Source organism: Sinohyriopsis cumingii, chromosome 6, assembly GCF_028554795.1.
Source record: "Sinohyriopsis cumingii isolate HCF-2022 chromosome 6, ASM2855479v2, whole genome shotgun sequence".
Taxonomy (NCBI): Eukaryota; Metazoa; Mollusca; class Bivalvia; order Unionida; family Unionidae; genus Sinohyriopsis; species Sinohyriopsis cumingii.
This window is the reverse complement of record NC_142966.1, coordinates 148,493,664-148,515,875: the sequence shown is the minus strand read 5'-3', so window position 1 is coordinate 148,515,875 and position 22,212 is coordinate 148,493,664. Positions and strand designations below refer to the sequence as shown.

The window sequence follows — 22,212 nt, the reverse complement described above, 5'->3', positions numbered from 1 at the left end:
ACACAATTTGATGACAAGCTACAAGAGCTGAAGAATTCAAATATTTTGGATTTTGTAAATAGTGTAGTGTTATTAGAGTCGAATGAACATTCTTCAGTGACTGTACATTATTCTAATGCCCAGATGTAGGATGTTTAATATTAATGGGACTGACATCAGTGTCAATACTCTCGACTTCATCTTTTTTTTTTTTAAATTGCAAGAAATGTTCATCGTATGAAGTAATAGTAAAATAGTAACTTGTGTTTACATGCAGTTTATTATATGAATCCTTTAAAATTAATGTAATAATGCACCTTGAAAAACATGATTTTGAACCTTGAAAAACTCTGAAAAAACCTGGAATTTTTTTAAAGAAATATACTACTAACCTTGGGTGTTGTAAACATGCTTGTTTTATTGGTGTGAATATTAAGAGAATAGTTAGAGAACCATTTGATGGAATTCAGTTGAAGTTGGCAGTACTAAAGAAGGTAATGCAGAAAAGAAATTATTAAATGCTGAGGAGCATTTGCCAAATGAATAATAATGCTAATACAAAAGTTGATCAAAATCAGTAGTTTACCGCTGGTGTAGATTACCACTGTGTTGGATACCATAATGCTAATACCTACATATATGTATTTGGTAAGTATATATAAATCATAAGTTTACCAGTGGTGTAGATTACCACTGTATTGTACACCATAATGCTAATACACCACTCCCTTGATAACTTGCACTCTGCTTATAATGTGGTGTCAGGTGCCATTTTTTAAACCAGAAAATACCCCAAAAATCGATCTCTATTTGTTGAACTTAAAGGAAATCGCGATCAAAATTGGTAACAGAAACTTTGATGTATTGCTCGCTTTATCGTTTTAAACAGTAGATAGGACTTGGAAATTTTAATCAACACTATGAAATATGAAATTTAAAAATAGGTCATACAATTATTTTACATTTTCTTTCCAAACAGACATACCTAGCACACCGCAATTAATAATATGTATGAAAAGTTTGATCAATGAAAATGTTACTCATGCCGAGTGGAGGCAGTACTTTAATAAATAAATACAAATTAAACAATTTTTTTAATAATTGAAATTTGTGTTATAGTTCTATCTTTTTGTTCATTTTAAGTGTAATCGTCACAAATGCAATGTGTCCTCTTGTAATTAAAACATACAATGCATCAATCTACCATAACAGCTATGTCTGCGAGCGTTTCTCTGAACATAATTAAGTGCAGACAGTGTATTAATAACTGACTTCCGGAAGTATTTATTATATTGTTATACTGAATTAAAAGCTGGCCTGCTTTGTATTATCACATTAATTGTGTCTCTTGAATCAAATAAAGGCGGTGAAAGAAAAGAAAAATTAAAAGCACGAAAATCCTACAAATTTAAAATCTAGTAGCCCTGGTCATATGTCAGGTGAACTCACTTCATATGAACACTTATAAATTTTATTGTTTTATGTAACAAACATAAACTACCTTAAATTAACAGACTCTTTCATAACTGTGATAAAAGATAACAAGGCAGCCATTTTACAAATTATTGTCGATGTGATTGTAAAATGAGGATTCAGTCAATGAATAGCCAAGTTCCATAATGCTGCTCCCCTTTCCAATGGTTTCCACTATGTCAAAGTGATGTTTTTAACAAATTTGGAGGTCCCTCGGTAACTCGTGCCTTGCTTATAGTGCAGTCTATGTTTGTGGACCCCTTTGTGCATGAGTTATTGAGGGAGAGGTTTACCTACATATTTATTTGGTAAGTAAATAAATCATAAGTTTTTCAGTGGTGTAGATTGTACACCATAATACAAATACATATGAGATTAGTAGGATGATAGAAATCAGTAGTTTACCATTCGATTTGATTATCACTGTATTGTATATTCTAATGCAATTATCGTTGGAGTTGATTGCCATTTTGTTGTATATCATAATGTAAATACATATGAGATTAGTACATTGATAGAAATCAGTGGTTTACCGTTAGAGTTTATTATGACTGTTTTATACCATACTGCAGATATACATGTGATTGTTAAGTTGATAGAAATCAGTAACTTACCACTGGTGTAGAGCTTACCATTGGATTGTGTACTATTGAGCATGTAAGCATCATAACTGGTGGTGGAAAGTGTGTGAATAGGTGATATTTGCATGCGTACACAGTGTGTTTGATAACAAGCCCCCCCCTGCAACATTTGGACAGATTATTAGACTGGTCACCTGGGCTTATCTTGTGAGAAATACAGTATAACTAATAGAGCAGATTAGCATTTTGTTATGTGAACACCTTTCAGAAATAGCAGAGATAACAACTTGAGCCAGTTATCTGATTGTTCTATGTACATCTAGCACAGATTAGCTTTTTGCTATCAGAACATCTTGCAACACGTCATTCCAAATGAGAGATTAGCCTGTTGCTATCTGAACACCTTGCAACAAATAGCAGGGATGGCACACTAGAGGGATTAGACTTGCAACAAATAGCAGAGATGACACACTAGAGGGATTAGACTATTGCTAATTGAACACCTTGCAACAAATAGCACAGAGATGACACACTAGAAATATTAGACTGTTGCTAATTCAACACCTTGCAACAAATAGCAGAGATGACACACTAGAGGGATTAGACTGTTGCTAACTGAACAACTTGCAACAAATAGCAGAGATGACACACTAGAGGGATTAGACTGTTGCTAACTGAATGCATTGCAACAAATAGCACAGAGATGACACACTAGAGGGATTAGATTGTTGCTAACTGAACACCTTGCAACAAATAGCAGAGATGACACACTAGAGGGATTAGACTTGCAACAAATAGCATAGATGACACACTAGAGGGATTAGACTGTTGCTAACCGAATGCATTGCAACAAATAGCATAGATGACACACTTGAGGGATTAGCCTGTTGCTAACTGAACACCTTGCAACAAATAGCATAGATGACACACTAGAGGGATTAGATTGTTGCTAACTGAATGCATTGCAACAAATAGTAGAGATGACACACATAAGCAAATTAGCATAGTATTATTTGAGCACATTGCAACAGATACTACAGGGGTGACATACTTAAGCAAATTAGCATATTGTTATTTGAACACCTTACAACAAATACCTCAGAGGTGACATACCTGTAACTCCATGTTTATGGTTTAACATATGTTGCTGACATCTCAAGGTTGGAAATCATTAAACATCTAAGATTGAATTTGAACCTGAGATTTTGATATCCATTTGGATAGAACTTAAAAATTTCACATAATATTTAATTGGCTGAATTAAAATCTTGGTCTCAGTCTTGAGCTCAGTTTTATGATCTTCATTCCAGGTTTTCTCAACCTCAGCAACCTCCTAGGGCCTTCATCCTAGCAGGTGGAAAAGTATAAATCATTTCATCATTACCTTAAACCCTGCCTACAATTGTTTACATAGAAAAGTCCTGATGCAAGATTTTACAGACTTGTTATTTGTAATTTTTAAAAATGGTTAACATCAGCATGTGAGTTTAAATGCAGTTAATACTTGTTGATTTATCTGAGCTCAATGTTGTCTACATTTTTGTCTGTTTTGTGTGATCTGCCAGTTTTGATATGCTCACTTTGTTATGATGTTTTCTGTCATTCCTTCTGTCTTTTACATAGGAGTATAAACACACAAGTTGCCCCATAATTGAGCTGCATGGGGGACCAAAATTATCATCAAACATGTCAATTTTTTTTGGGAGGTGACCTAGAATTAAGTTGGGGGGGGGGGGCAGAATTTCTGACTACACTTCTAGTCTGTTATAAATTTAACTTCCACCAGTAACTCAAGTTCTCCACCATTTAGATTTGCCAAACTTTGTGGCTGTCTCACACTTTGGCTAAAGTAGGAGACTTTTGATTTCAGATTTAAAAAAATTAAAAGTTAAAGTCATTGTGACTTAAAGAAGAACATTTTGTTTTCAAACAGTAACATTAGTTCTACATCACAGAACTGGACCAAATTGTGTGGATTGCTTGCACCTTGTGTATGGAAGAGGCCTTCTGATTCAAAGTCATTGTAACTGAAAGAAGAAAAATTGTTTCTGCACAAAAATTTGTTTTCACTTTGTGCCCTCATAAAAGATCATAGATGACTTGCACATTCTGTAAGAAAGAAATTTATTAATTTTGGGTTTAAAAAGTCGTCAGACATTGTGGTGCATAGAAATAAAATGAGCTTGCTGGATAATTTTATGAGTAAATTTCATGACCAAACTTTGTGGATGTCTGTAATAAAGAAACCTTCATAGCTTTGGGTGTAGAGGTCAGAGGTTACTGAAGATATGAATATTTTAAGCACAGTAAGTTTAGTTAAAGACTGTAATTTGACCAAAGGTCCTGGTCATGAGACCCCTTGGTCATAATTCTCCAGAGTCTACTAGGCACACTTTATTCTTACATTTCTTACTCTTGTTATGCCATACGTATAAGCTACTTACTCCAGCCAACATTTGGCTTCCTGGCCGTAGATAATAGCTAAAGAACTATTTTGGTGCTGAAGAAGGTTCAGTGACATAGTGGAACTATTGAGTACTCATGTAAATCCACTCTAACTACAAACTGCATTAACTCAAATCTGCTATCATGTAATGCACTCTAGATCTGGATCAATACAATTTGACCCAGATCTGCTAGTACTTTAAATGATGTTGGGTCAGAGTCTATTTGTTTTTGCATTTAGCCATATACAAGTAAATATGATATTCAGTTTCAAACATAAAGGTTCTTTATGAAAAAAATGTGAGTTTTGATCCTTTTCAATAGTTTTGTAACATATTTGTTGTTTTCCCTCAAGTCTCTTTGATTTTTTTCATTTTGTCGATTAAATAAATTGATAATGATATCATCCATAACATAAACAAACCTTGTTATGTAAGTATTTATATTAAATTTTTTATGTTAATTGTTGTGCTGACTAATCATACAACTGGCACAAAGTGCTAAAATTCTAACTCTGCCAACATTACTGCAGGCATGAGTGTTTAATATATTTAATATATGTTGCGAGAACTTGCTCTAGAATCAACATAAAAATCAAAGAAATTGGAATAAATATTTAAATCATAAGAAACAAAAAAACGTGTATTTCCAGATATAAAGATGCTTCAGTCTTTTCATTGTATTTGTTTTCCTATTTTCCTTGGCAGTGAAGGAGTGAATATGATAGCATATGCCATCAGATCCCCCAGGAGAACCGATGCAGGAACCTACACATTGAAGGCTTACACTGCTGATCAGAACACAACTGTTTCCATGGAGTTGATTGTAGAACGTAAGCAAGAAATGTTTTAAGAAACTTGCATGTTGTCAAGGAAAGTGGTGACACATATGTGCTGTTCTCACAATATTATGAAAAAAGAAAAAGAAAAAAGCAAATTGTGTAATTTATATTCTGTCTTAAGGTCACTTATTTTAGAGACCAACTGTCTTAAGAAACCACAAAACCAATTTGATTCTTTATTTGAGACCTAAGATTCTTTATAAACTTACATTTAAGGACAACTTGTCTTTGGATACAGTCCCTTCTTGCTAGAAGTCCATTCTCTTTTACCAAATATAATTTTGTATTATTAATAGTAGCAACGAACTGTATGGCCTGACTAAATTTAGTAACAAAGAATAGTTCTCCTGGCCAAGAAAGGCAGCTCATATTTAAGTAAGGCATTATACAAAATAGTGGTTGTATTCCTTGGATATTCTAGTGATGGTAGTAGTTTAAGCGGTAGTAGAAATCACCACAGTAATTACATAAATAATGTTTCAGAGTAAATATTATATGAAGTGAAAAATTTGCCAGTGTAATTGTTGGATGAGTGACCCAAATTTTGTTTTGGAAACATACTGATGAGATGATGACAAATATACATACTTTTCAGAGTAAATAGTATATGAAGTGAAAAATTTGCCAGTGTAATTGTTGGATGAGTGACCCAAATTTTGTTTTGGAAACATACAGATGAGATGATGACAAATATACATACTTTTCAGGGTAAATAAAAAATCTTGAAGTAATATGAGTATAAAATAATTTGTGTTATCATAATATCTGCATGCTTATTTCCATCAGTAGATTCTGAATTCTAAATTAAATGCATAAATATGCATTAAGTGTAATTAATCTGACAAATGCAAATTAAGGGCTAGTGATACTTATATACAGGTTAGATAATTGAACAATATGAAAATGTATGTGATCCTTACAGTATCTGTTGTCTGTAATATACAAAACAAAGTGTAATTTACATTGCATTATAGAAGTGCAAATTATTTTGTTACTACATTGAAATTCCCTGAATCAGAAACTGTTATGACCAGACATTTGAACCATTTATAACGTTGGCTAGTTCAAGGAGTGTGGTTTGGTGCTTTATGGCATGGCAACACAAGTAGGTTATTTAGTGTTATGGTAATTGAAGTAAAGAGCCTTGCCTAAGGCCACACCATGGAGGCTGACCCAGGCTGATCTGATGGTAGGATTCAAACCAGCACCCTTTGAGTCAGGAGTCTGGAAAACTAACCACTGAGCCAGTGCAGCTGTCTAGTTTAACAAGGTTGCATTGGTATTAAAATGGCATTATGGAGACCAAAATGGCTTTAAGGAGACCAAAAATGTATTGTTAGACTGCATAAGAAGCTGTTGGGTCAGTTTCGGGAAGTTTACTTAATACCCAAACATTATTTATTCACATTGTACATGCATTTTATTGTTTTTGTAGTTTTTAACGAAGTATTAAAGTTTTTAAAAAAATATCAATAACATTTTTCTTTATCACAGATGCACCAGTAGTAAAAATCACCGGGAACGCAAATGAATTTTACCTACGTGATTTAAAATACGATTTGATATGTTTGGCTCAGTCTGTTCCACCACCAGATGAGATTGACTGGTATTGGCAACCCTGTGAAAATCTGACGAATTGTTCTGTTAATCCTGATGCTTGGCAGAAAATAAACCGAAGTGTCAGTCCAAACGACAGGAGACGAAGAAGTGCATATTCTGTGTTAAATTTGCTTCCCAAAATAACTGATAACTATATTGAATCGATCAAGAATAATAAAAGTTCTCTGTCTTTGGCTGCAAAGAAAGCTGGATGGGTCAAATGCTTTGTGAGTAATACAATGGGGAATGGCTCAGATAACATCACTTTTATTGTAACAGGTGAGTAATAACAGCATTGCACAACAACATTTGTATCATTTTTAAGTTTATAGAGCAGATAACTGTACACATATATCAGCATAGGATACTCATACTAAACAAGATTATGCCTATCACTTACTATTCACACTATGTAACTTTTGTATCCTACCATAACTAACAGAGGACATTTAGTTTTACCTTTGTTCATCCTTTAGTTTTACCTTTGTTCATCCATCTGTTGCCATCTTTGTAAAGTTTTGCATTCAGATAGTTTCTGGCATTCTGGTGTGATATCATTGTTCTTTGAACACATTTCTAGTTTAATATATGCTTCCACTGGCCATGTATGATGAAGTTTGGAAAACATTTTGGCATTATTTGGTATTATTTTTTCTTTCTTATGACTTATTATTTGCCTTTTGTCAAGCTTATGATAATTGGAAGCAAGATATAGGGGTCACTTTCCTGTTGATGACTGCAGACCTGTTTACCCGTCCGTATTTTATTGTATTTGTATGGAATAAAGCCCATTTGTATGGTCATACGGTCATTGATCTGAAAATATGATATGAGGTTGCATTTTTGTTAAAAATTAATTGTTAAGCTGTTTTTATTTCGTTTCATTTCATTGTATTGTCTCTTCGGTCCACATCCAGTCAATGCCACATCACTGATTTTAACACTCTCAACATCTGGTTGTTTAAACAAAGTAAATGACGCACACAAGAAAGTTTCAGCACGAAACTGATGATGAAAATGGAAATTCTAAATATAGAAAGCAGCATTTTCTACCAGTTTATTATACTCTGTGGCCATGCCTTAAACCATCATCTAAAGGAGACCATTTTGTGCTCTGAACTGTTTGCAACTTAGACTTTTCCTTAGTCCAAGTTTCCTCTGACCCATGCCCCCAATTTTTGATATTTAGACATTGATGTTGGGGTGTTGGGTCAGAGTCCACTGCCAATCGAAAAGTTGGAATTCGCTGACACCATTTGGTGTTGGCATAGGGTAGCTGCTTACTAGGTGTCCTAGCCAATTTGAATGACATTTCATCGAGATATATGTGCATGAAATTGATAGGAATATGATTTATTTTCTCAGAAATTGTGAGCATAGCATTTGTTAGATCTTTAATCTGCTGACCGACAAGACGAAAGTACATCGTTGCTGAAATTTGAGTTGGATCTCCAGAAAATAAATCATATTCTTTTGTGATTTTTATCACTATAATATAAACAGGATGTTTAAGTCAGTCGTGTTCAATTTCTGCAGATTTTGCCTTGAAACACAGAATTGCCTGAATACCAGCATCTTTACAAACTAGGAGTTATTTACAGAATATTGTGGGGCCCCGAGTGGCCGAGTGGACTAAAGCGCTGTCCGTTACGGATCACTTCCATCTCACCTCTGTCTGCATAGTTTCGAGTCTCGGATTCAGCCAATGTGGGTATGTGAGAAAGCTTGCCAGTAGCTTCTCGAGGGTCGGTGGTTCTTTCCGGGGATTTCCTGGGTTCTTCCTCCACCATTAATACTGGCCGCCATGTATAGCCTATCTTGTGCTGAAAAATGGCGTTAAACCGTACAACAACAACAACAACAACAGAATATTGTATAGTCAGTGTGTTGTGCAATACTACATAATGGTAATTATAGTGTATTGATAGTGTCAACTATTTGTGCCCTGTTTCACAAGTGATGTGTGTTTCTGTTAAGATGTTAGACACATTGAATGAAAATACTGACTGCCTTCTAAAAATACTGGCAGACATTGCTTAAAATACTGACAGACATTGCTTAAAATACTGACAAGAAAATGTATGGGTAAACAGGTCTGTGACTTCAACATTAGTAGTATTATTAGCATCATAATTGTCAGCATTTTATGGTTTAGGTTAGAGTTTTCTCATTTGTTTATATTTCCTAAACTCCTTGATAAATTCTTATCGTACTCAGCAAGAATCATTTTGAACACCACACAATTTGTTCTGTGACACACTTGGTCACATCTTTTATGTAAGGGTCATGATCCCAGTGATAGAAAATTTGCTGAAAGGTTTTGATCATACTTTGAATGATTCATAATGAAGCTAAGAGAATATGTCCAGTATATGCTTTTACCCCTCCCACTTCTGACCTAGGACTTGAGGTCAGTGTTGTAGAAAATTTATATTCAGGATGTGGTTAAAGATTTTTCCTTTGCCAATATTTCCTAAGCCTCTTCATGTGTTTTTTCCATACTTTATGTAAAGCTATTTTGAGCTTATTCTGAAGCTAAGACAATACATATGCAACATATGCTTGCCCCTTTTACCTTGGGGTCAAGGTCACATTCATAAAATGTTTCACAAACTTGAAATAACTATCAAGCACTTACATGAAGTTGATTATGAGAAAAATCCATGCATATTAATTAGCTTGTTACCACTGTGGTGGCCATATTTCTGGTCTGTTTTTTTATATATCATACTTGGGATGTAGGTTTATATCATCAAGATCACTTGATATTTCTGATCACCAGCAAGATCATTGCAAATCAGTGGGGTGATTCTTGCATCTGGTTGTCTTAGCATGTTACACTCTGAAGACCATATTTTGATCTGGTTTTGATCAATCTTACAAGACAGGCTGATATTAACAAGTTCTTTGATGAGTTTCATAATGAGTAAAAGCTACATAATATTAATGAGGTGATCTTGCATCTGATTGGTTGGCTTATCCAGGATTCCACATTTCTGATCTGATTTTAATCAGACATGAGTTACTGTGATATGTCATCAAGATCTTAAACAAGTTTGATAAAGTTGTTTGTCAGTGTATCTGAATTAGGTCATCTTGCATTGTTTGGGCTGAGTAACTTACAACTTTGGAGGCCATATTTATGAACCGATTTTAATTAAACTTGGAATTTAAACTTATATCATCAGTGTCTTAAATGACTTTGGTGGTTGAGATCCATGCATATTATTGAGGTGATCTTGCATTTGATTGGTTTGATTTTGATAACATGGGGAATTCAAGGTCATGTCAAGCTCTCATTTGAGCGGGTTTCATGAATAAATACTTCTGAAGTTGTCATGCATATGATTACCCCTCTATAGTATATCTGATCCAGTTTTAATCAAACATCTTATATAGTGTTACGTCATTAAGCTGTACAGGAATTTTATTGTACAGTTCTAAAATCTGCATATTTTTATGGTCTTGTATTGACTTATATTCTTACCACTTGCTATTCCCTGTTTTACCTGATTTTGATGTTGGATGATGTCTATTATGCCTGAGATCAGTGCATATTAATGAAGTGATCTTGCATCTGATTGGTCAGATTTGTAAATAGGCTAATATCATTATCATGTTAAATGACTTATATTATGCATGAGATCAGTGCATATTAATCAGGAGATCTTGCATCTGATTGGTTGGATTTGTAAATAGGTTGATATCATTAAGATGTTGGATGACTTCTATTATGCATGAGATCATTGCATATTAATGAGGTTGTCTTGCATCTGATTGGTCAGATTTGTAAATAAGATAATATCATTAAGATGCTAAATGACTTTTGTTATGAGCAAGATCAGTGCATATTAATGAGGTGATCTTGCATCTGAATGGCTTGACTTGTAAATAAGATAATATCATTAAGATGCTGGATGACTTATATTATGCATGAGATCAATGCATATTAATGAGGTGATATTGCATCTGATTGGTTGGACTTGTAAATAGGATAATATCATTAAGATGTTGGTTGACTTCTATTATGCATGAGATCAATGCATATTAATGAGGTGATTTTGCATCTGATTGGTTGGACTTGTAAATAGGATAATATCATTAAGATGTTGAATTACTTTTGTTATGAATGAGATCAGTGCATATTAATGAGGTGATCTTGCATCTGATTGGTTGGACTTGTATCACCCTGGATAGGATTTTGATAAGCCTTAATAAGTAGGCTTATGGCATCATGGTCGTAAACAAACTTTATATGTGCATAATTGAGCTGTTTATTGCTTGCTTGCTGAACAACACCTACCTTGTTTGTTTTGTTTTCATGTAATGTTGCATTGAAAATGCACATGTCAGTAAATCACTTTGCTGTCACAAATTATTTCATGATTGATCAACTTCAGTACAACAAGTTCCAGTTTTTTGTGAATTTCCCAGAAAGTTGCTAAAATAGTATGATCATCACTTGTAGGTGCTCATACTGACATTGTCTTGGCTGCTTCATTTTGTCTTGTAGCTTAACGCAGTGTATGATATAATCATATTAGCAGTGTTTGGTGGACTGCCCTGAAAACCTGGCAGATATCATGACCATCACCTAAAAGATGCAGTTGTCAATAAATCACTTTGCTGTTGCAGATTTGTTGCAGTGATATCCCTTTCTTGCTGTTAAATATAATGCAAGACAGAATCTTGTGAACACAACTTGTTTTGCAGATTTTAAATGGAATGTTGTGAAACTTAATACATTGTCAGTTGTAGATGCATGTAGTTTTAATTTTTTGTGCTCCCTTGATTTGGTTGAGTTATTTCCTTTTTTGACCTAGAAGCTAGTTGTAATGTGTGACAGGAATTTGTGAATGCAACTAGTCCTGGTTGTTGTTGTTGTTGTGGGGTTTAACGCCATTTTTCAGCACACGATAGGCTATACATGGCGACCAGTATTAATGGTGGAGGAAGAACCCGGGAAAGCCCCAGAAAGAACCTCCGACCCACGAGAAGCTACTGGCAAGCTTTCTCACATACCCACACTGGCTGAATCTGAGACTCGAACCTGCGCAGACAGAGGTGAGATGGCAGTGATCCGTAACGGAGAGCGCTTTAGACCACTCGGCCATTCGGGGCCCCCTACCTAGTCCTGGAGTGCAGAGTCTATTCTGTAGAAGATTCATAACATAATATAATTGAATTTGTGTTTAGCAGTAATTATAATAACCAAGTTAATCCTATGCATGATACATTCTTAAACGTGGGGAAATAAAGTAAATGTAATTAATGAAACATGCTAATAAAAACTGCAACAAAAAGAAAAAGGACAAAAACAATTTCTTTGAACTATTTTTGTGGTTTTGTAAAAATAAAATTTTGATTGGTAGTGAAACATAGTGATTGTGGAAGTGGTCTTATTGCTTTCATTAATATTTAAAATGTGGTTTGCACGAAGAACAAAATGCACAAAAATTGGATCCTAATGAGAAATAGTGCTTTCCCAGATTCTTTTCTTGATTTCCAATATTTATAAAAGCATTACAAACCTATTTGGATTTTCAGAGGTAGATTTATCAATTCAGACATTTTCTCTGCCTTTATTTGCAGATGTTCAAAATGGTTTTAGCATGGAGGTAACCCCAAACCCATCAGTAATTGGAGACAATGTCACATTTACTTTTAAAGCCAGTCTATGGAAATATAGCTCCTTTAAAATCTATAACGTAACTGGGGCTGATAGGACTCTGATCTCTGATGGGACCAGGATAAGAGTGACAATTTACAGGTATGATTTCTGCAAGAAACATTTAACAGCAAGAAGAAGAAGTGAAATTTATTGTACAAATAATATGAAGTCTGCATTTAATGATAAGTGAAACACCGTTAGTAACTTCTTTGTGGCCTTCGGATATTTGCATTTACAAAAAAAGAAGACAAAATGAAATGTAGCAAATAAATGAAAAGAAAGAAGATATATATATATATATATATATATATATATATATATATATATATATATATATATATATATATATATATATAGATACATACATACATACATTGGTCCCCCATTTATATGGCCACACCTTCTGCACTGGGAAATTGGCCTTATAAGACAGTTGGCCTTTCTAGAGGGGGACATAATTTTTTTTGAGAAATATATGTAATGTACATAGTCAAAAAGCATTTGATATGTTCATTTAATATCTTCATTTAAAAGTAACAATTATTAAAAGGTTCTTGTGTAAAGAATAGATTTATTTCAACTGAATATATATTTCTTATTCTTGACAAAAGCATGATATGTGAGCAGGTATTGTTGTCACGCACATTGCAAAACCATTCCAAAACATTATTTTAATCTTGGTACAAAAAGTTCTCTTTCCATTTGCTCCACTTTCCCACTGCTGCTGAATGATATCCTTATTAGTTACGGCAGTGTTTGAGTCTTTTCAACATGAAATTGTTCAGCAAGACCCATCCCCCAATGTTGTCGAGTAGAATAACTGACTTTCTTCTAAAGTAATATGTCTCCGTTTACGTGATGACATGTTAATGTTTGGTAATGATTTATTTGGATGTTGCTAACAGTATGCAATTTAATTATGCAGATGAAACTTTTGTAGAGTTGACGAAATGCCTTCTTCATAAAGGAAGTGAGAGTTGTAGTGTCATGTGATTTTGTGGTCTTTGTCTGGTACCTTGTTATGTTCAAGGTTAATTTCTCTGTGTCGGTTAATCCACAAAATCTATATTTAGCCTTTGCTGACCATGTTTTGATCTTGAGAATTACGTCCGTTTGTAATCATCAAAGAGAAGAACTCAACCAATGTGTGAGACCCAAAACTCTATCACAGCATTGTTGATCCCATTTCCTCACTGTAAACGTCGGCTTTTATGGATGATATAATATTAATATTAGTGTTACATTTACTTTAGCCAACACTTCTTCCAGTAATGAAAACCTGACATCGGGAGACAAGTATCAACGGTAGAGATAATCTGATTACTTACCATACAATATGAATTAATTATTGGTTCTGGACACATTTGAAATAAAAAGTGGCCGCTTGTGAGAGGAACATTTTACGTTTTTGTACTAATATGCTGGCCATTGGTTGCATTAGAGGGGTGGCCATTCTTGAGGGGTACTTTTGATTCTGGCCATAAGAAGTTATGTGGCTGCTGCTGCTCATAGGTATGGGGCATTTAAGAGAGGGACCACTATATATATATATATATATATATATACACACACACACACACACACACACACACACACATATATATATATATATATATATATATATATATGAACATTCTCTCTCCAATGTTCACACAAACACACACACCTGTATATACACAGAATCTACTGTGAAATATGTGAATAATTTACCAGAACTTTGATGGTCTAGGAAAACAGAATTACTTGTAATTTGAAATAGCTATGAATGAACATAAATATATATTGATAAATGATTTTAAATAAATGTTGTGAAGTTGGAAGTTAACTTATTCACATCATCAATCCATGTGCTTTTATGAGACTTCATTTAGTCCCTTTAAAATTTTGAACTTTTCCTTTTGTCAGTCCCTAATGTATTAGTTATGGAATACTTATATGCTTATTCCATAGTTCGATTTTATCACTTTTAAATCTGAGAAACTTAGGGTTCTGAACACATGTAAGTCTTTATTGCTAAACAAGTATCTATTTTTGTGCATCTTATTCAGATTTAAAGCACACCATCCTTTGAGAAAAATAGGTTATATTGATTTTCATGCTTGAATGACTAAACCATAACATAGTACTTATATAATGACTTTGTTTTACTTTTAAAAATTTTTACAAACTTTTCTCTTGAGCTCTAAAAATAAATATAATTTCAGAGATGATCTGACTGTTGAAACTCGAGTGTTAATATCTCCTGTGACAGAGTATGACAGGAACAGGTACGAGTTTTTTGGTGTAAATCGTACAGGAGAGACTGTTTACATCGATTTTCTACGAAAGCTCGACATAACTGGTAGGTACTTTTTTCAGTTGTAGTAATATCCTGCATGTATATATCAGATCACTTTCTTTGGGAACCAGGTTTGGAAATCATAAAATTTATAAAAGAGAGATTGAGCTTTTGATTTAGTTTCAACCAGTCACAAATGACATTGTGTATAAAAGTTATGTTTTGATTGGCTGATAGCATAAGCTTTCCAGAGTTTTATGCTTGCCTGGCATGATCTAAAGATTTTGTTTTGACCAGTCTCAGTTGATGTTACTTTTGAAAGGTAAGTTTTGATTGGCTGATAGCATAAGCTCTCGGGTTTTATGCTTGTCTGGCATGATCTAAAGATTTTGTTTTGGCCAGTCTCAGATGGCGTTACTTTTGAAAGTTGATAGTGAAAACACAGTCTCAGTGTTGTGTGATCTTCATACCAGATCTGCCATCTTACGATATATTGGCAGATCAGGGTCTGTACTGTTCTTCTCATAAATGCAAGTGAACTAGATAGACTCTAATCTTATGCTGTGTCAGGTCTTGATCAGTGGTGTGTGAAGCTGAGTTTAAGTTATACAGGGTAAAATATGTTAATTTCTGCCTTATGTATGGCACAGACTTATGAAGTAAAAGATATTATCAGTTGTTTATAACAGTTTGAGTTGTGTGTAAATTGGGTTAGGGCAGTAAAATATGGACAGAAACCAAAAAAGAGCAATGAATATATTTTTTTTACACTAAGTTTTTGCATCATCTTCTAATTTACATTTTCAGATATTGTCTTACCTGAGTTTCAGAATGAGTTTTCCACAGTTATTGAGTCAGAAAACAAATTGTTCACCTTTGACTGTGATGTCTCCGGTCACCCCGACCCTGAAATCAGATGGTACAAAGATGATGAGGCTATTGACCACCGGAACTTAACAGTAGGGATGGGCATTGTCAATGAAATGAAAAGGTCAGTTATTTAGTTAAAAGAAAGAATTTTCTGTTGATAATGATCAGACTAGAGTTATGCCCCATGGTATGAGATACTACAAAAGGAGTGTAACCTTTAAAGGAGACCAGAAATCAAAATTTTCCTTTTACGTATGTAATTCTCTACAGATTTTAATTCGACTGCAATGTTTATAAATTAAATATCGTAAGCGGGTAGCGATTATATTGCGTGAAGATACCACGATTCCATAAATTGCCGAGTTTTTCCGAGTTTTAATGAGACGACAGATCACGTGGTACCGTGACGCTATACTAGCCAGTCCTCGAATACAAACATAAACATTGGCGAGCGAGGCAGACAGGAGACCACATTTGGGTTGCACATTCAAAAGTTGAATCTGCATTCTGATATAATAGTTTATGTACTGTACTGGTAAGTGCTAAAAGAAATTTGTTAGGCACAGGCCCCGGGCTGGTGACTTAAATAAACTAAAGTCCTGAATGAAATTCCACAAGCCCGGACTTTTCATACCTGTCAACTCTCAAGCTGGGAGAAAAACCTCCCGATTTTGGGGGTATTTCCTCATCTACATCCCGATCTCGTAATATCTCTAAATTTTTCGCAGCGAAGTCCCTATTATTACATTATGTCTGTCAATTTTCATTTGTCAGAAGAAAAAACCCAACCCCAAACCATTTTTAAATATCCACAGTCTAAACTGCCACACTGCTGACATCGTAGCGATATGACTGAAAAATTGTTAAAGCTACGTTAAAAATTCAAATCACACGCACACACGTCTAAACCTGGCACTGGACGAAATAATTAATATCATACAACAGTTATTTTTCTTCTTTTTTTCTTCATCAGTAAATAGAACGTGAAGATTAAACATTATTCAAGTAAATTTCAGATTTTTTAAACAACTACAACAGTACTATAGTAAAAAAAATAATTAAAAGAATAAAATTGTCACCAATTAGCTTAAATGAATGATCACGTTGAAATTTTCTCTGCAAACAAAATCGCATCTCCATTTCCGCCAAAGAAACTCGGCCAGTTAACACCTGACATTCCTCTACCGTATATGAAAAGTTTAATTACCATGATTAAATTACAAGGAATAAAACAAAATATACCATGCAGTATATGTGGCCCTAAAGAACTAATGCTGAATAAATATTTTAATCAGCAAACAGTGTTACATGCATTAAGACTTAAACCTAAGGAAATAAGGTGGGGCATAAAACTTCAGAAAAATAGTTGACACATGTACGGTAACTTGTGACTGCAGATTTGAACTGTTAAAATGAAGTCCATGGCATTGTAAGTAACAACAGAATAGGCATTGTTTATTTGGTAATCAATTGCTGGTGCTTACACATACACACACTGTCGAACATGGTTTTTTTGAAGTATGTCCGAAGGGCAGTCCTTTTCACAAGATCAATGCAAGGATAAGGATTCTGTTCATTAGTCACACCGGCTTTATTGTTTGCGTACTTAAATCAAAACTTTAGCTATTTTGCAATTTAGCCAGAACCGACCAGAATATGTAAAAGGGGCTTGTCATGGAGGAATAATAAGGCGTATCACAGCGAGAAAAGGCACGTCAATTGGGCGGTCGCACATTGGGGCAAGGGGTGGGGGGTCAATAGTCCCCCCCCCCCGTTCTATTGTCAGACAGTTACTGTGAAACTTTGGCCTTTTTTTTTTAATCGCTGCTTTTTAAACTGCCCAAGGAATAGTTTTATATCAGTTCCAATTAATACAGATTACCGTTTATATATGTATACAATGCATTTTTTTTAAAAAAAATTAATTTTTATAAGATTACTGAACATTGTGTTTTCTCGAAATACGACAGGTTTAGAATCTTATTTTCAGCAAAGTTTCCATTTGTTTAAAATCAAATCTTAATTTCACCTAGGACAGTGGTGATTTGATTTAGATTGTGCCATGTTAAGGCATGTATGTCAACATCTTGAAAATACATTTACTCATTTCACCAGCGCGATCAAAGGTTCCTCAGGCAAACAATTTTTGTTTCGACAAGCCTGACGGGCACCTCACTTTGAATACAGGATGGGCCGAAACTAAAAAACCAGAAGGGGCCCAGGGTGTCGGGCTATAAGATTTGTTTTTAGCACTGCTGTTTTAGATAAAAGATATGTGGATTGATTGTTGCATTTTGTGGTCACTTACTCGTCCTTCTGCCTATTTTCGTAACTCACACGTTTAACTCTTTTCCCAGGATTTAAAATGTCCAAAGGTATGTCTGGAACAGCGCCAACTTTTAGTCTAGGCCTAGCATTTGCGTATCTTTGAGCTGCTAGTTTTTCATGATCCCTCTCGTAACATTCCTTTGAGAAATGTAACGAGCACATAGTGCTGTTTGGTGTTGCTTTGAAATCGACTCGTTCGTAATAATGTACCCATTCTTTCATGATGCCTATATCTTTCGGAAAAGAAAAAAAAAACATGTCCACAGGCTTTTCTTAATGTTCTATTGCACCCGTAAGCAACACAAAACGGTGTTGTCTTTTACTCTGGCAACTCCCACTTGGGCTGCTGGAGTCGCTACTATGACGTCACATCCCGAAAGTAACCGAATAGGCGCGGAAATTTTGCATACGAGGTCACGGAAATTCAGCTCCTAGAAGATGGGCCAATATTTAAATATTGGCATTACGGTCGCAGATGATACTTCAGAATAAGGTTTTCTGCTATAGTACTTTTATTATTATTCTATATTTCCATTGGTTTCTGGTCTCCTTTAATACTTAATTTAGATTTATATTCAGTGATAAGTACTGAATAAGTGTCATTGTCATTTAGGAATTAAAAGTAAACTTGACATCTATTTCATTAATAATGTATGGCCATGGGTTATATATGTGAACTTTGCATCTATCTCATTTTTAATACACAGCCATGGATTATGTGAAGAAGTATCAAGTGGACTATATTTCATTTATAATACAAAGTCTTTGGTTGTGCAGAACTGCCAACCCTTACGATTTTGCTGTAAGTCTTTTGGATATTACTCTTAAAATACAGACTTGTGGAATAAAAGCACAAATTATAGAAATATGATTGTTTGTGCTAAATCCAGATACTGGCTTGTCCATGTTTGATTTAGATCCTGTTTTCATATTAGATTTATTGGAAATGGTCAGCGAACCATACTAACTTTACTAGAATGCCTTTGAGGTTTTAAACTGCACATATTTTGTGATGTTATCAAGATTTTTTTTTTAATTAAATGGTGTCCAGCAAGCTATTGTCAGGATGAAAGGATCAACAAACATTTTATAAAGGTTCAATAGTGCAGAAGAATAAAATAGGATATTCAGATTCTTTAGGAAAAAAGCAGGAAAGGCCACAATTACATTTGGTGGACATCATGTGTTGATCTGAGCATGTCACATGGTAGGAAAGATGATTGCTATCGCCACAGCATTTTTGTTTTGAAAGGATGACATCAACTTGAGAGATATCAGGAAGCTATTGAGCTCTGTAGGGTTTGGAATTGCAGTTTGAAAATCCTTACTGGAAGTAATTAAGGTTAAAGCAAACTTGACAAACTTTTGATTTGATTGTGATGTTTAACATTGGTACATCAGTCTTGATTCAAACGTCTGGACTTTCAAATGCATGTTTTCCAGCTTGGCAATAGCAGTACACCTTACTGAAAACTGGTCTAACTTACAGAAAATGAGCATCTGCCTTACTGAGAAGGTCTTGTTAATTTTGGCAGGTCTGGTTGTGTACTGAGGTATCAGATTTATGATACATGGTCATGGGTTGCTTAAGACGTAACAACTTGACATATATTTCATTGACAATGTATAATTATTGATAATCTACAGAAGTATCAACTTGACATATTTCATTTATAGTACATGGCCATGTGTTGTGTACAGAAGTATCAACTTGTCATATTTATAGTACATGGCCATGTGTTGTGTACAGAAGTATCAACTTGTCATATTTATAGTACATGGCCATGTGTTGTGTACAGAAGTATCATCTTGTCATATTTATAGTACATGGCCATGTGTTGTATACAGAAGTATCAAATTGACATATTTATAGTACATGGCCATGTGTTGTGTACAGAAGTATCAAATTGTCACATTTATAGTACATGGCCATGTGTTGTGTACAGAAGTATCAACTTGTCATATTTATAGTACATGGCCATGTGTTGTGTACAGAAGTATCATCTTGTCATATTTATAGTACATGGCCATGTGTTGTGTACAGAAGTATCACCTTGTCATATTTATAGTACATGGCCATGTGTTGTGTACAGAAGTATCAACTTGACATATTTATAGTACATGACCATGTGTTGTGTACAGAAGTATCAACTTGTCATATTTATAGTACATGATCATGTGTTGTGTACAAAAGTATCAACTTGTCATATTTATAGTACATGACCATGTGTTGTGTACAGAAGTATCAGCTTGTCATATTTATAGTACATGACCATATATTGTGTACAGAAGTATCAACTTGTCATATTTATAGTACATGACCATGTGTTGTGTACAGACGTATAAACTTGACATTGATGATACACTGTCATGTGTTGTGTACAGACTAATCAGCTTGACATGTATTTTATTGATAATACACAGTCATGGGTTGTGTACAGACTAATCAGCTTGACCTGTATTTTATTGATAATACACAGTCATGGGTTGTGTACAGACTAATCAGCTTGACATGTATTTTATTGATAATACACAGTCATGAGTTGTGTACAGACTAATCAGCTTGACATGTATTTCATTGATAATACACAGTCATGGGTTGTGTACAGACTAATCAGCTTGACATGTATTTTATTGATAATACACAGTCATGGGTTGTGTACAGACTAATCAGCTTGACATATATTTTATTGATAATACACAGTCATGGGTTGTGTACAGACTAATCAGCTTGACATATATTTTATTGATAATACACAGTCATGGGTTGTGTACAGACTAATCAGCTTGACATATATTTTATTGATAATACACAGTCATGGGTTGTGTACAGACTAATCAGCTTGACATGTATTTCATTGATAATACACAGTCATGGGTTGTTGATAATACATGGCCATTGGCTGTGTGCACAGCTACCTTTAAACCCTAATTGTTCAAGCCATTACTTTTCAGAGCTATTGATAGAATATCCCATTTATGGCCTTTCCTTTAGACCATGCCCAAATCACATGACTTTGAAATGACACTCTTGCCAGAGTATTTTTATTTTCTTTTAATTTGACAGATACAATTAAAAAAAAGGCTTTCATAAATAAATCTTAAAATGTTTTTACCAATAAAGGCATCCAATTTGTATAAACTTTCATGGAGCTACTAGTATTTAAAATGTCAACATACATTTATAATGGTTATAGTTTAAGATTCATCCATTACTGTGTAGATAGCCACTGTAGTTATATATTTGGACTGAACACTAATTATCTTGCTTAATAAGTGATTACTGTGAATCACATTAAATTAGTGGGTATCAGATTTCATTGTTAGTTTTTTTTCTAAAAGAAGCATATCAATAGGTTCTTAATTTCATAGATTTGTCATTTAAAAGGAAAAAAACTTGATAAAATATTAAGTGATGATGTATTTACCTGTATAAAACTTCATACTGTCAGTCACTTCATTTCCAAGCAAAGACACTTGAACCATTCTGCAGTAATTGGATTCATTAAGTAAGCTATTCATTGCCAACACCTAGCATAAATGCAGAAATCTGATTTAGCAAAGACATCTTTTGGCATGTGTTAAAATCAAACAAGCTTAATACCACTGCTGTAATTAGTGTGAACAAAAGCAGCAACTGTCTTGATGTTTTCAAAGCACATTGTAGGGAGAGGCTGCTGTATGATTTAAATGAAATGGCATCATACTTGTATAGCAACAGTGTGTATGGAACTCCGATTTTTGTCAGATTCTCCAAGGATGGACTCCAATCACCCTTTTATGAGTCATATTTATCCCAGGTGATTGGAGCACAATGGGGATGTTCTATCAGATAAGTTCTAAATTGGCCTGAAAAACATCTTCTCTTAAGTCACTTAATTGAAAATGGATTATCTCCCCTAAGAAAGTGTCACTTTTAGATGGACATGATTGAAATAGGCTTCAAGAGAGTGGGTCTGATGGTGCTTGTGTAATCAGCCACATTTACAAAACATAATTAGTAATAACATGATCTTGTGTTCTGTTTCTTAATTTGGATAATGAATAGTATCAGTGATCAGTAGAAACAAAAATGTAATTTGAGTTCTTTTTAATTGGTCTGATATTAATATATCTACTTAGTATAAAACAGTGTCTGACTGTACAT

General features: G+C 34.3%; 1 protein-coding gene across 2 annotated transcripts in view; it reads left to right on the top strand.

The window, feature by feature from the left end:
• LOC149798239 (vascular endothelial growth factor receptor 1-like) overlaps positions 1–22,212 on the top strand; it is a 157,820-nt gene that overhangs the window by 95,713 nt on the left and 39,895 nt on the right. For both annotated transcript variants that reach the window (XM_089963358.1, XM_089963357.1), the window contains 5 exons: positions 5,186–5,310; positions 6,814–7,197; positions 12,511–12,688; positions 14,794–14,930; positions 15,675–15,858. In XM_089963358.1, coding sequence (XP_089819484.1) covers positions 5,186–5,310; positions 6,814–7,197; positions 12,511–12,688; positions 14,794–14,930; positions 15,675–15,858 — 1,008 coding nt within the window. The remainder of the gene's footprint in view (positions 1–5,185; positions 5,311–6,813; positions 7,198–12,510; positions 12,689–14,793; positions 14,931–15,674; positions 15,859–22,212) is intronic.